Below are 14,351 nucleotides of genomic sequence, written 5' to 3'. Positions count from 1 at the left end.
GGTGTATTTCACAGTGAATGGCATCAGCAGCCTTGCCAAACTAGTGCATTTGAATTGTAGTGAGTGTAACTAGCATAAAAAACATTGCTCCCTACATAGACACACACACACACACACACACACACACACACACACACACACACACACACACACACACACACACACACTTGCCATGTCTGGGATTAGAACTCCTGCCAAACTAGTGTATCACACTATAGCATTATGCAGTTATAGGACACACCAAGGAGATCACTGGGCTGCATCTTTCCCAAAGGTGTATTTCACATTGAATGACATTAGCAGCCTTGCCAAAGTAGGGCATTTGAACTGTAGTGAGTGTTACTAGCCTAAAACGAATTACCCCCTACACAGACAGAGACACACAAACACACACACACAGTTGCCATGTCTGGGATTAGAACTCCTACCTAGATAGTTTATCACATTACAGCATTACACAGTTATAGGACACACCACAGAGATTACTGGGCTACTCCTTTCCCAAAGGTGTATTTCAAAGTGGATGACATCAGCAGGCTTGTAATAGTAGGGCTATGGGGAGGGCAGTGTGTGTTCATGAGCCATAACCCATTCATCTAGAGGTAGACACACCACACGCAGGCACATGCAGGTTTATATTCCACAGGTACATGTATACAGCTGCTAGATGACTACTGCCTTGTACAGTCATGTTGACAGCTAGCACGTGCACCACAGTGCTGATGGATACCAGTGGCTAATTTCTACTGTGAGTGACATTAACACATCATGTGGTTGTAGCCATTTGACTGTGTGTGGGGTGGGACAAGCCTCATGATGGAAGGCTCTTTGTCACTGTCACTCTCTTCCACACATCTATGTATGTCTACTTTTGGCATATTATAGTGTGTTGTCTTCGGATATATTTCTGCATTCCTATCCAATGTGTGTGCAAGGCACAACTGGTGCATACTGAGAAGTGTATGCACTAACATCTGCAACTGTCAGATATGTATGGTCCACTGTTTTTGGCAGACATGGGTTTCATTTGTTTAAGTGTGTGAGCATGCCCAGTATGACCTTTCAGTATGTTGTTGTCTCACATTGCCTTCGTTACTCTGTGTGTGTGAGTATGCCCTTCTGTATTGAATGTGCGGATCCATTCCAGGTAGTTTGTACTCCATTGCAGACCTTTGTGTTCTACACCTACAGGCAACAAACTGTTTCTGCAGGATATCTGTAGATCAGTTGGCAATATGGGGTCAACATGTGCAAGGGATAGTGTGTACTATAGATGATTGTGTCTGTGCTGCTTCTGCTAGATGGTACTGGTGTTAGCAGAGATATTCAGGCATGTGTACTGTTATACACTGTGATATTTTATGTCCTCAAGTACTGTCAGGAGGACATTCTTGCTCACAGTGATGACCTGGGGAACACAGGGTGAATGCAGCTGTGTCCAGTATTGTGGGCAAACACCTACATATTCATGGAAAGTTATGCCATTCTGGAGGGGGAGTTGCAGCCACTTGCTGCTGGGTCTGTGTATCCAGTTCACCACCTTGGTACAATGCCGGCAGAGTATCCCATACTTGTACATCCATCGACATGACAGTATGGCCTTATCTTGTTGTGGCAATACCTCACAGCTGTACAGATTCACACAGGTTACCCAGAGGCAGGGGTCATAAGTCAGGACATTACCCCTATTGTGGTGTACAGGCAGGTTTGTAGCCACCCATTTTTGTGTTTGCAGCCAGGGATAGTATGTGCACATGGTTGTGTGTCGGACCTTGCACATTCCATGCTGCTCATGCTCCCACCCCCCCATTATTCTATCCTCTTCCATATATTATGCATACATTCTCTGATACTTTCCCTAAAGTTATCACCTCATCACAGCTGTGTTTTGGTGTTGGTCCACAGTTCATGCAGTGGGACATGGTGGACATGTTACTATGGTTTGTCCACATAGCCTTGCATATGGCTTATGTGGAGTGTGTTATGTTCTTATTTGGGTGTCCATGACATAACATACATTGGCAGTATGGGTGAGATACAGGCCTTTGGCAGAGGCCTGTAAGCCATTTGGTGGTGATGCAGGCCAGCTGTCGCAGGCCGTTGCATTCTGTCAGTCCTATAATCCCAGACTGCCATACAGTATATTCCCCCTGGGGTGACAGGGTAGGTGTGCTAGGTGTTCATGCCAATACTTTCTATCAGTACTGATTAGGTGGTGTGGATGCTGGCAGGGTGCTACTTACAGCTAGGGGCACATCTGCATGGGACACCTGCACTGCATGCTGCATTCTTTCACTATTGCCATACACAGGTGGGGGTCATATTGTACCCATTCCCAACAGCAGGGATACGACCAAAGAGGTACCTGTGGGTGGTGTTTGGGTGAGCTGGGTGTATGTGTGCTATGGACACTACTTGCATCTGACTCACAGATATGCATGGGGCATTCCAGTTATGCTGGCTTGTGCAGGGACATCAGCTGTTTCTCAATGCATAAGTCCTTTCACCTTTGTGATCTGCAAATGTTTGGCCAGATGCCATCGGTATTCCCTACTACAAGCCCAGATAATGTGATGCATACCTGTATGTACAATTCCAAGTATGTGTGTTACATGGTTACACATTATATACTGTATGTCTGGGGTACTTTTCCCTGTGTACTGCTTGTATATCTAGCCCAACAGTCATGCCATGTCCATCTTTCAGATGTTGACACATATTACCACCATACATTTACAATGGCTTACGGCTAGAATGTGTTATACTGGGAGGAATTGTCTTTGGCACTGTAGTTGTGGGGACTTGGCCCTGTCATCGGCAGTAGTGGGCAATGGCCACCAGGTCAAACCTCAACATGCATACATACTGACCACTCTCACACAATATAAAATACACGCACACCTGCATATTGTACAAATGCTACAATCTATCCTGCTACCTTGGCCACCTCTGGTCATCTGTGCTCCACTGATATTCTACCTACACATACATGTTACTACATGTCTACATTGGATTGGGGGGTACACCTGACTGTTACTACATTTCTACATAAGATTTGGGGGGCACACTTGACTGTTACAAAGTGTGCACATCGGATTGGGGAGGCAGACCAGATCATTACATTTCTACATAGGATTGGGGGAGCACACCTGACTGTTCCTATGTCCACGTTAGGATTTTGGGGGGCACACCTGACTGTTACTACATTGCTACACAGGATTGTGGGGGCACACCTGATTGTTACTACATTCCTACATAGGATTTGGGGGCACACCTAACTGTTTCTACATGTCTACACAGGATTGGGGGGGGGCACACCTGACTGTTTCTACATTTCTACATAGGATTGAGGGGGCACACCTGACACTTGTACACATTTGTTATGACTGTACTTGTATGTCAGGTACTCCATTTCATTCTGTTTTCTAACCTATCATGCTGACTAGAGGCATATCAGTGTACTATAGGTCTTAGGTTTGATTGACCTACATATTAGTTTCTGACTTCTTACACTTCAAAACTAACATCCCACTGCCTGACCTGATGTAGTCTGTCTGTGTAGGCCTGGGGGGGTGGTTACCCATAGGCATCATTCAGAGGCCTTAGCACAGCCTTTGTTTGTGTTTGTCTGCACCTGTCCTGCTGGCTGAGACTGTTCTTGGGTATGTGAACCTTCCTGACTTGCATGTGTGTGTCATATGGACACACATGTGGCCCAGCACATTTCCTGCAGTGGGTTTACCATGGGCAGTACTGGCTACTATGGTGACAACAGTATTTGTTACAGATCTCATGCTGCCACTATAAGTGTCTACTATCTGCTGGCATCCCATTCAACCACCCAATTGTCTTGCATGCTCACATGCATACCATAGATACAGGTAACAACACATACTACTCCATTCGGCAATTGGTAAGGTGAGTGACTTACCTTGTGGGTGTGCCAGTATTGAGGATGGTGCTGGAGGGCTGCCTATAGTACACTCCCTATACATGGTTGAGCACAGGTAGTGTCCTGTTTGACATCCCTTTTACTGTATGTGCAAGTCAGAGGGAGGTGCCATTCCCTGGGTCCCTCCTGTGTCAGTGTATGTGCTATGCGTTGCCTCTTTGCCAAGGCCAGGGCATACTGGGCATGCCTCCTTCTGCCTACTGGGGGAGGCTCAGGTTGTTCCTCCTTTGAGTCACTCTGTGCCTGAGCAGGCCTTGGCAATGGTGGGGGGCTGTATGGCCCTGGCCTGTGCTGTTCCTGCTGCAGCTGTTTCCGCAGGATCATATTGTGTAGCATGGCGCATACAATGACAATGTGAGTACATGTAGCTGGGGAGTACTGCAAGGCTCCACTGGATGTGTCCAGCCACTAGAACTGTCACTTGAGCATCCCAAACACATGCTCTATTACAACTCTGGTCTGTGCGTGTGCCTCATTATGGAGTTCTTGTTCGGGTGTGTGTGCATTTCTGATGGGTGTCATCAGCCATGGCTCCGGTGTGTAACCAGCATCCCCCATTAGGTGACCATAAGGGATGTCCCCAATGGTAAATCTCTGGTACACCTGCGTCAGATGCCAGATGTGGGAATCATGATAGCTTCCAAGGCAGCCAGTACAAACATTTATTATAATGCCCTGGGCATCGCACATGACCTGGCAGTTGATGGAGGGGAAGCCCTTGCGGTTGATGTGGACCCTACCCCGCTCACCGGGTGGTGCTTTGATGATGCATATGTGAGTGCAGTCTATAGTACCCACTACCTGAGGGTATTCTGCTATTTGGTGGAAGAGATGCATATTGCTGGCCAACGCCTCATGGGTGTTGGGGAAATATATGTGCTCACCAGCATGTGCTGACATGGCATCCCGGAACTGGTGGAGTACCCTGGATGCTGATTCCTGTGAGATCCCCATGATATCCCCAGTTGGCCTTTGGAAGGTACCTGTAGCTAGTATTCTTAGGCCTACGCATACCTTGGTATCCACTGGGATGGGTTCCCCTCTGTTAGTTCTGTGTGTCAGGCATGGCCAGCACAGCTCAACAATTTGCTGTAGGAGGTCCCTGTCCACACTATAGTGCTCCACTATCTCCAGCTCATGTAGCCCCTGGTAGGTTACCCTGAGTCTGTACACTCTTCTCTGTGCCCTCACTGTGGGTTGGCCGACAGCATTCTAATCCTCACCACCCTCAGCCTCTTCCATATGTTGTCGTATGATAGCTATTGCAGCCCCTATCATTCTGTTGCTTTTGTTTGTTAAAAATTTCCTGCTTGTATACACATGTGGTGAAGAGTATATGGGAAAAACCAGAGGGAAAGGTGTTTGCATAGTTTATAGTAGTGTTCTGGGCTGGGCTGGTCTGCTGCCTGTGTAACTGGATGATTCTGATACATTTCACCTGTCAGCTATGTTAGTTCTCCTTGATTACCTTCCTACTACTGTTTTCCCTTCCCATTGCCTTCCTGTTTAAGCCAGGTGGTGCGCCGCGCAAACACAGTGCTCAAATGTGCACAGAGCTGCTATTTCTTGGTTTACTTTTTTTTTCCTTTAAAACCCAGTGCGCGGCACGCACACCTGCTTAGGCAATGTAAAGAGTGCTAGGCAGCCTCAGACACACCCCCTTTGCTTAGCTCTGCTAAGCTAAGGGCAAACCTGAGCCACAGGGCTCCAGTCTGTTTACAGTATGCTTGATGCATGCCCCAATGATGTCAGTTAACTCCTAGGCTTGCACCAAGCTATTTCTGCTCTTACGTTGTTGGGTGCTGACTAGCACACGGGGAAATCTGGGATTCTTTATCATTCCCCTCATTTGCATAGGATTGCCTGCTGATGCATAGTTACAGGTCCCACACTGATCCTCCCCCCTTAGAAAACACTATTTACTGGCCATGTTGTCTTCTGCCTCCCATTGAGTATAATGACAAAATAGTGATGTTGGTTAATATGCTTATTTTAAGCTTTTTTTTAATTATTTTTCACCCAATCCCATTTGCGCACCTCTGCCCTATGCTTAAACAGCAGAGATTGGCTAAAAAAATTAAAAGTAGATTTTTTTTTATTTTTGCAACTGTTTTCCATGCCAGTAGCTATATATTTGGCCATTTGCATGCTTTCTACTTAATATCCACCCTTTATTTGGAGCTGTCATGGCTCTGTTATGTAGTCTGCAGAAATGTACTCGGTTACTGGCCGAGTACATTTCTACAGATTACACTAGTCCTGCACGGCCGGCTTCCAGCTTCCTGGATCGCAAATTCAACTCAATTGCATGGATTTCACCTGCAAATAGGGTAATTTCCATACAGGGGCTGAGTCCGTGCATGACTAGCACAAGAGCGCTTATGTACATCTCTACAGCTTATTCCTGGATCGCACGGCAGACATATTGCCTGCTGGAGCTCCTGAACTAGTCCTGAACACTGTGCAGAGCTTGCTGAATCTGGGGGAGTGTTTTAAAGGACTATGATAGTGATTCAATGAAATAAAAATAGAATGAAGGTAGACCATTTAGTATAAATCTTTGCTAAGCCTACAAGCAACATGCAGACCAAGGCTTGATAACTTCATTATACAGCAAGAATTTGCAATTCTGCTTCTCATGATGGGAATGCAGTCTCTAATATGGGTAAGACTGACTATTAACCTCAGGATGATGACAGTTGTTTCAATGCTTACTCAAAATTCAGATGTCAGCACTTTTCTACGTTAACTTGATAGTGTTGCTTTTGAAGGCATCATGAAAAGGATTGCACTTAAAAGCTAGTCAAGGCAATTAAAGTAAACTTTATTGCCATTCAGACCATACAACAAAAAAAAGTGCACAGCTGAATGAAATTCCATTCTCCAAGCTCAAGTACAATATAAATGAGCTTATACACAGAAACACATACAAGACAAAATACACATAATAACAGAGTCCAGACATTCAAACGCACAGAAGTTTCTTCAACCATGCTCGATTGCGATACAGTGACTACAGCTATCCTCACCATCCTCACTTCCACCAGCCTGTCACCAATGCTAGCAACAGCTATCCTCACCATCCTCACTTCCACCAGCCTGTCACCAACGCTAGCAAAAATAAAATCCCAGACTGGTCCCCTCTGCCATTCAGTGCAACTACTGCCACATGAAGGCCTGACGGCCAATGTCCAACCAAGGATCATCTCACAGCTTTACCATCCACACCTCCACCAGCTTATCTTCAGAAAAGTCCACCCAACCCAACAAAATTCAAAGTCTGGATCCAACATAACAATCACAAAACAAAGCAAAGTCAAAGAAGCAATCCAAATTCCGATTTTCTCCACCCGCACAAGTCGCAAAGCTCCTCCCGAGGCCCGAACTCCCATGACCAAGCCAACAATTTGAATAAAGCAAGCAAGGCAATCCATCTCTGATTCTCCACCATCTACACCCATCTCAGCTCACCTTCCAAGGCCCAAATTACCTTGACCAAGCCCATCGATCCAAAACAAAGCAAGCAAGGCACTCCCAACTCTGTTTTGTCTGCCATCAGCACTTGGCGCAACCTCTCCTCCAGAGGCCTGAAACTACCATGACCAGCCAATGATCCAAAAAAAAAAAACATACCTTTTCCCATCGCCTGAATATTCTACGGTATGCATCATATTAGTACAGGTCAGAAGAATCAATACTATCAAGTGACAGTACTGACACCACAAAAAGCCTCAGTGTCACGAAAAGAGCAATAACATGTGAAAAAAGGAAACTCCTTAGTAAATCCATGGGAATAGGAATGGCAGAGCATTAGAATAATTTCAGTAAAAGCAAGAATGTAAAACTGTAATGCCAAAAAGTAAGATAATTTCCTATTTTCATTAAAAATGGCAAGGTAAGTCAATACCCACCCCTTTTATAATGTGCTTCTTTCTATGGCTTCTAATTAGCAGTGTGCTAGCAAACATCCTGGCATACTTCATCACACAGCTGAGATAGAACACAGACATTTAGGTTTTTACAAATGCATATAATGGTGATATAGAATGTGTTTAGTTGCAATCAAAATCATTAATAAACTCTGCTTATCAGTATTCATTTATATCAAGAGCAATAGTTCACACTTTCCATTAAAAACAAAAGAAGTACAGGCTTGAGACCACATGGATGGATTTAGGATCTCCTTTTTGAACTCTTTACTTTGCCTTTTTGAGGCACAACCTTAAGACGCAGAAATGCAGGTGGAAGGATCTGGTCCAGGAATGGGGGCATGGTCACTTCTTGGACCATAATCACATATTCACCTAAAAGACAAAAAAATAGAGATGGTAAATGGGTGTAACTTCAGAAAAGCATAAATAATTTTGCAACAAAATAATACGATTGTACATTTTGGCTCATTTAAATTTTATCAGTAGAAAATTATCTGTTACAACTCATCAAGTTCTATTTGATTCAGTTCAGTGTGTTGAAAATAAATTTTCAGATGGAAACTTCCCAGAAAACATTCCTTAAAGATAAACAGAATGACAAAAGTTGGGAGGGTGGCCTAATGGTTTAGGTGTTTGTCTTACAAATACAAGGTACAGGTTTGAGTCTCACAAGCGATAATTGGCTAAGCTTAAAATGGCTCGCAAGAGCAGTTAGCTTAGTACTAATCTATGAACCTATGAAACCTATGAATCTATGAACCTAAAATCAGTTAAATGTAGAAGGAAGTAATTTCTAGGTTGATAAAGTTTAATTCAGTTGAACAAAGCTTACAAAATGTATTAGCATTGTATTATGGAATGTTTATTTCTATTATTGGAATAATATGTTAGTAGATGTCATGAATGGATATTGGATGATATTCATTTTTTCTGTGAAATATGTTTACTTTAATTTGATTGCATTTTATTATGTATTTTGATTGTTCAAGCATTCATCTTCATAATGTTTCAATAAAAAGAAATATGTAAAAAATATTGAGTAAAGTGCCCTCTCACTTGGATATTACTGCATATCTAATCAGGTGCATCCACATTAATCCACAATATGCAGCCAAAACATATTTTCTTGTCAACATATGATTGTGTGGTAATATATGACACATTAAAAAATACAAACTCTTTTTCTTTCTAGTTGCTGATTAGAGAATTGGGTATATATCATAATGAAACAACTATTAAGGTCTTCACCCCAAACTGAAAGATCATCTTCTGGATGAATGAACCTGTGCTTGTTTTAATGATAATGGGTAATTGCAAATGCAAAAATGAGCGTGCACATTATTTTCTCCTTATACTCATTTGGACAAAATGTAAAATGCATTGTACAATCTCTGTAGCTTAATTGGTACTATTTTACATTGTAGTTCATTAAAATTTTATGATTGTACTTGCTCCTTAGAGCTTGAGTAATGGCTAAAAAGGGTAATCTGCCTAGTTCACCTACCCAGTTAACAAAATGCAATAAATAAAAGTAAATGAAACTAGATGATGGAAAGACAGCCAAGGGAAGGGAGGCTGAGGAGCCAATGACAGTTCACTTTTCTCATGGGGTGTGTAGGTTTTGCAGTACCTGGACAACCTCCTGTGGAGACAGAAGGGTTATTGTATGGCTGCACACTTGCTGCTTTACTGTAGCATGGGGAGCTTGAAGTAGATGACTCATGGTTATATACACAAGACCATGACATTTAAGATTTTAAAGTGGCATTTCACCCTCTGCCCCTAGGTATAAAGATATATTACCCATCCCACTTACAGTTCCCCTTGCACAACTGAAAAAAATGTGCCATTATATAGTGTCCCCTTTCTAGGTGTGTGAGAGCCATCTGGGGCAGGGAGAAAGGATCAGATGTAGTAGAAAGAAAGAAAGAAAGAAAGAAAGAAAGAAAGAAAGAAAGAAAGAAAGAATAAATGACATGATATAAAACTTTCCACCCATCTCCAGTAATATAAAGTTAGTGACTACCGTAGGCATTCACTCTGTTTCACTGACAGCCATTAAATGCATGTTAATATTTGCTAACATTGCTGTTATCAGCAGAACACTTGTGCACTATGGTACATGTAGGAGCAGGTAGCAGAAATGAAGAGTATTAGGTTGAACTGGTCGCCAGCAACACCTGTGCAGCAATCTAGGTATCAGCCTGAGATGTGATGAATCTGTCAACAATGAATCTCTTCAAACCAGAGTTTGGAGAACCATAGCACAGTCAGTAATATCACTCTTTTCTTATTGCTGTGTCTGAAATCATGCATAGTTTAAGGCCTGTTGCCATATCTATAGAAAACATAGTTACAGTGTCTATAGGTAAGAGTTCCATATTCCCATTACTTAAAAACTCTTCCTGAAAATGTCCTCTAATGCCAAAGGATATTTAGACCTTTTCAGAAGTGTGAAAGGTTGAACTATATTTGAGTGCTGACACCAGCTCTCTTTCTGATGTATGTGCTGCATTCAGGTGAAATCATAATTTGATATGATCCCCGTTTTTACTGCTCTGCAGTGAAACTCCTATTTACCAGTCTTCTAGTGTTAAGCAGAGGTGATCTGGTCTTCATATGTATTTAACACTTTCTTAAATGGATTGCTGTACTGATAGAAAAAGACCATTTACAGCTATAACCCAAGGCAAGAAGTACAGACTAATAAAAAATGCATAAATATACAAGCAATTGTTGAACAATTTGGGGCACATGTGTAGATAAGCAGAAGACAAGCTGGTAAAGAAGATTTGGGACTGACAGGAAGAAGACAAGAGGAAACAAGGCCATCCAGTAAAGAAGCATGTATCAAAGAAGGTACAAGGGTGGGAATGATTGAAAGAGTTGTCAGTAGTGCAACAGGCAGCACACTCAACTTTGGTTCAGAAAGCTGTGAGTTCTATTCCCACACCAGGTAGATTGATTGCTGACACTGCAATGTAGCATAAGGGGGTGCTGATCTGCTTCAATTGATAGTAGCTCAGGTGGATGTAAACAATCCCATGGTATTCATCGAAAAGAGTAGGGGAAATTCCCTGATATTCTGGACAAATTTCTACTACCAGTATAAATACCACCTTGAGTATCTCCTGAAAATAGCATAAATAAAAATAATGATGGTGACAGTTAAAGTAACATCCTGACCCCATGCAGAAAATGGGAAAAGAGGGGTTGGTGATGACAATGAACAACACAGTGGCTAATATTTTTATTTTAATTTTATTTGTGTTTTGTTTACCAGGTGTGTCCCACTAGCACTGTGGTGTAATAACAAATAGACCTGGGTTGGTACTGTTGTAGACTAGGGGATATTTGGTCAGGGAACTGTGGAAATTCCCAATTTATTTGTTAAGCTGAAGAACATTTTTGGTTTTGCATGCAATGCATTCCACCGAGATGGTGTTGAGCAAGCACTAATCTGAGCCCTTGTGAATCAGTGGTTAGTGACTACCATTATTAGTATTTTGGGGAAAGAAGGGCTGGATAACACAGTATTGATGTAGCTGGTTAACAGGAAAGAAGGGGAAGATGCCACTGTGAGGCCATAGATTGCTAGAGATGATAAGTGGTTCCTCTTGGAAGAAAATAGCCAAAATTATTCTCTAATTGATAAAGAGGTCATTTTGGATATAACTATCAGAGTAACAAAATGTATGGCTATGTGTGGAAGGAATGGGTAGCAGGAAGGAGTGTCAGAAGAGCCAGAGGAATGTGAAGTTTGACAGATCAGTAAAGACACAGACAAACGAGAACTGTTTGCTCATTATTATGCTCCATTTGCTGCTAGATACAAAAAGAAGCTGGGTTACCATATGGGGAAAAATGTCAACCATCTTGTGAGAATATGAAGCAGGAAAGATGCAGGTGTAAACAGATACATGATTTGGAATAAATGTACAGATTATAAAGCTCTAGAAATGGATCCCCTTATTCATTTATGGTATGAAAGATCATGTGACTTGACTTTTGAAATGTTTCAGTCTTTAGAAAAATGTATGGGGCTGATGGAAAAGAAGAAGGATTGGTATCTATGGAATGATTACATTTTCACAAGTGTAAATGTAATTAATAAGGAGAAAATTATTGTACAGATTCAAAATGATGACATGCAAGAGATTTAAATTAAATAACCTGTAAGGTTTGAGTTTATGTGTGATTACAGAGCTGTACATAGAGATACGATTGAAAGAGACTTATAGATTGAAGAAAGGGTAGTGGATGTAATTTTGAATATTATGGGAAATAATATAAAGCATATTCCATGTGCAGTGTTAAGGGCCAGCCATAGGTGTGTTAGTTCAGTGAATATGCAGGAGATATCATGAATGAATGTGATAAGAAAAGTTGTAGTCAATGCTGTAAAAAGAGGCATTGTTTAAGAAATTACAAAACTAAAATTATAAGAAGGGTAGCTGCAGATTGGTGGGAGAGGAAGAAAGATGCATAAATGAAGAGGTTCAAAATGATGCTGAAGAAATGACTATTGTTTGTGAAACTGAAACAATGTTTGAGAGGGAAGTAAATTTGTCCACCCCCTTCCCCAAGATGAATCTGAATCTGAAAGTGAAACGTATTGCTGAATATGAAAATAAAAACAAAAATGACTAATGCTTTTCTCCTTGGGTCTCTGCTAAAAAGGGGCTTCTCACCCTGTCAAACAAACCCGGTTAACAAATGTCAAATAAATAAATAGATAAATGAATAAATAATAAAATAATGAAAATGTTAAAAGTACTCCAGAAATTCAAGTAGAATAGAAATCTGAATGTTTGCAGAACAAAGATAAAGGTGGGGAAAATTGATTTTGTAAAGAATTCAGTAGGTGGTAGAGTGACACACAGAAAATGAAAATGAAGTGAATATTAGGAAACATAAAACAGAAAGGAAAGGGCTAAAGTACACTTGAGAGTTGCATTTACCATAGCAGTAAATAGATGTTCAAATTCTTCACTGCTGCAATAGTCTTATGGTTATTTGGGTTGTATCCTGCCTAGGATACAACAACTGGTGAGATTCATAAAGCTCTGGCTCTCTCCTACATCTACGGTCTGACTACTGATTGGTCAGCCTATTTTTTGGGAAAATTAACAGTTAGAGTGAAGCAAATATCAGGATTTTCTTTCCCATAAAGAGAGAAAAAGCTTACTCGTCCTGAACCTCTAAAGATTTAAAAGTAATGCAAAACTTTATATCTCTACAAATAACTATATACACAAGAAAGGGGTGGCAGGTGGGTGAGGCTACTGCAGCAGTAGGTAATTCAAATACCTACTGTTATGGATAAGTGCAACTTCCACAAATGTACTATGCTTATCATTCCCATGGCTGCAGTGGCTTTGAAGCAATTTGGCTTGATTGCCAAGGTCTATCCATTCTGGTTGGAGGAAGGATATGGATCCAGAAGCCCCTAGTGAATGGTTCTAGCTAAACTATTCCTGGATCTAGAAAAAGAATCCCGTTTGTAATGCCTTATAAAAGTATGCCCAGAGGACCATGTAGCTGCATCTAGAATAATTATAGACTCCACCTCTTTCTAATATACCATTGAAGAAGACAGGACCTTAACAGAGTGTGCCTTGATACTGCCTGGAACTGGTTTACCATGGTGGGTATTACAGAAGGCAATAACCATGGACAACCATCTAGAAAAAGTTTGTTTTGACACAGGTTCTCCTTTCTTATTTGAAGCATAAGAAATAAATAGCTAATTGTTTTTTCTAAAGGACTGCCATTTGTCAAACCAGTACCTTCATAGGTTTATAGGTTCATAGGTGTTTACTACGCTAACAACCACAATGGCCTTTTTAAACCTGGCCATGCATCCCAAATCTTTGACAATTCAGATACCCTTGATAAGTGTAAACATGGGCCTGGGAGATTAACCATTTACAGGTTACCTGTGTCCATTAGAGACATAGATGCCAAACCAGGGATGAATTTCCAGTTTTCCATCCAATTGTCTAAGCTGCATATTAACTGGGTTAGGGAGAAACTCTTTTTCACATGGATGGAGACCCTGTTCCACAGAGGAGGTAGTCTCTGGGATACATACCTATCTCTTCAGCAGGTCCTATTTATATCACAGGCAATGTTTAAGTCTTAAGAATGAGTAATTCTGGTGCTGTTTGCTTTATGAATATGCAGGAGCTCCATCAGAGTGGGGTCTGACAATGCCCTGTATGTCAGGCATAGATCTCCCCTCAAAAGCCTGTAGGAGACAAAATACAATGATAGGGCCTTGTGGCAGTCTGCATAGGACATTTTACTTACGTCCTGCATTCTTTTAGTGAGGAACCTATGTGGACATTCCAGTTGTTGGATATGCCTGCTTAGGTACATACCAATGGGAGCACTGTACTCAGTGATAGGTCTGATGAATGCTGAATATAGTGGAAAAATTATTTCCTTGGAGTCGCTTATGCACA

General features: G+C 41.6%; 1 protein-coding gene across 1 annotated transcript in view; it reads right to left on the bottom strand.

Annotated features, from left to right (window-relative positions):
• Positions 1–6,755: 6,755 nt before the first annotated feature.
• MORN1 (MORN repeat containing 1) overlaps positions 6,756–14,351 on the bottom strand; it is a 3,597,386-nt gene continuing 3,589,790 nt past the window's right edge. The window contains exon 15 of the mRNA XM_044063000.1: positions 6,756–8,256. Coding sequence (XP_043918935.1) covers positions 8,126–8,256 — 131 coding nt within the window. The 3' untranslated portion in view covers positions 6,756–8,125. The remainder of the gene's footprint in view (positions 8,257–14,351) is intronic.

This window comes from Protopterus annectens, chromosome 2.part1, assembly GCF_019279795.1.
Source record: "Protopterus annectens isolate FY-2018-M chromosome 2.part1, PAN1.0, whole genome shotgun sequence".
In the NCBI taxonomy this organism is placed as follows: Eukaryota; Metazoa; Chordata; order Ceratodontiformes; family Protopteridae; genus Protopterus; species Protopterus annectens.
This window is presented reverse-complemented; position numbering and strand designations above follow the sequence as displayed.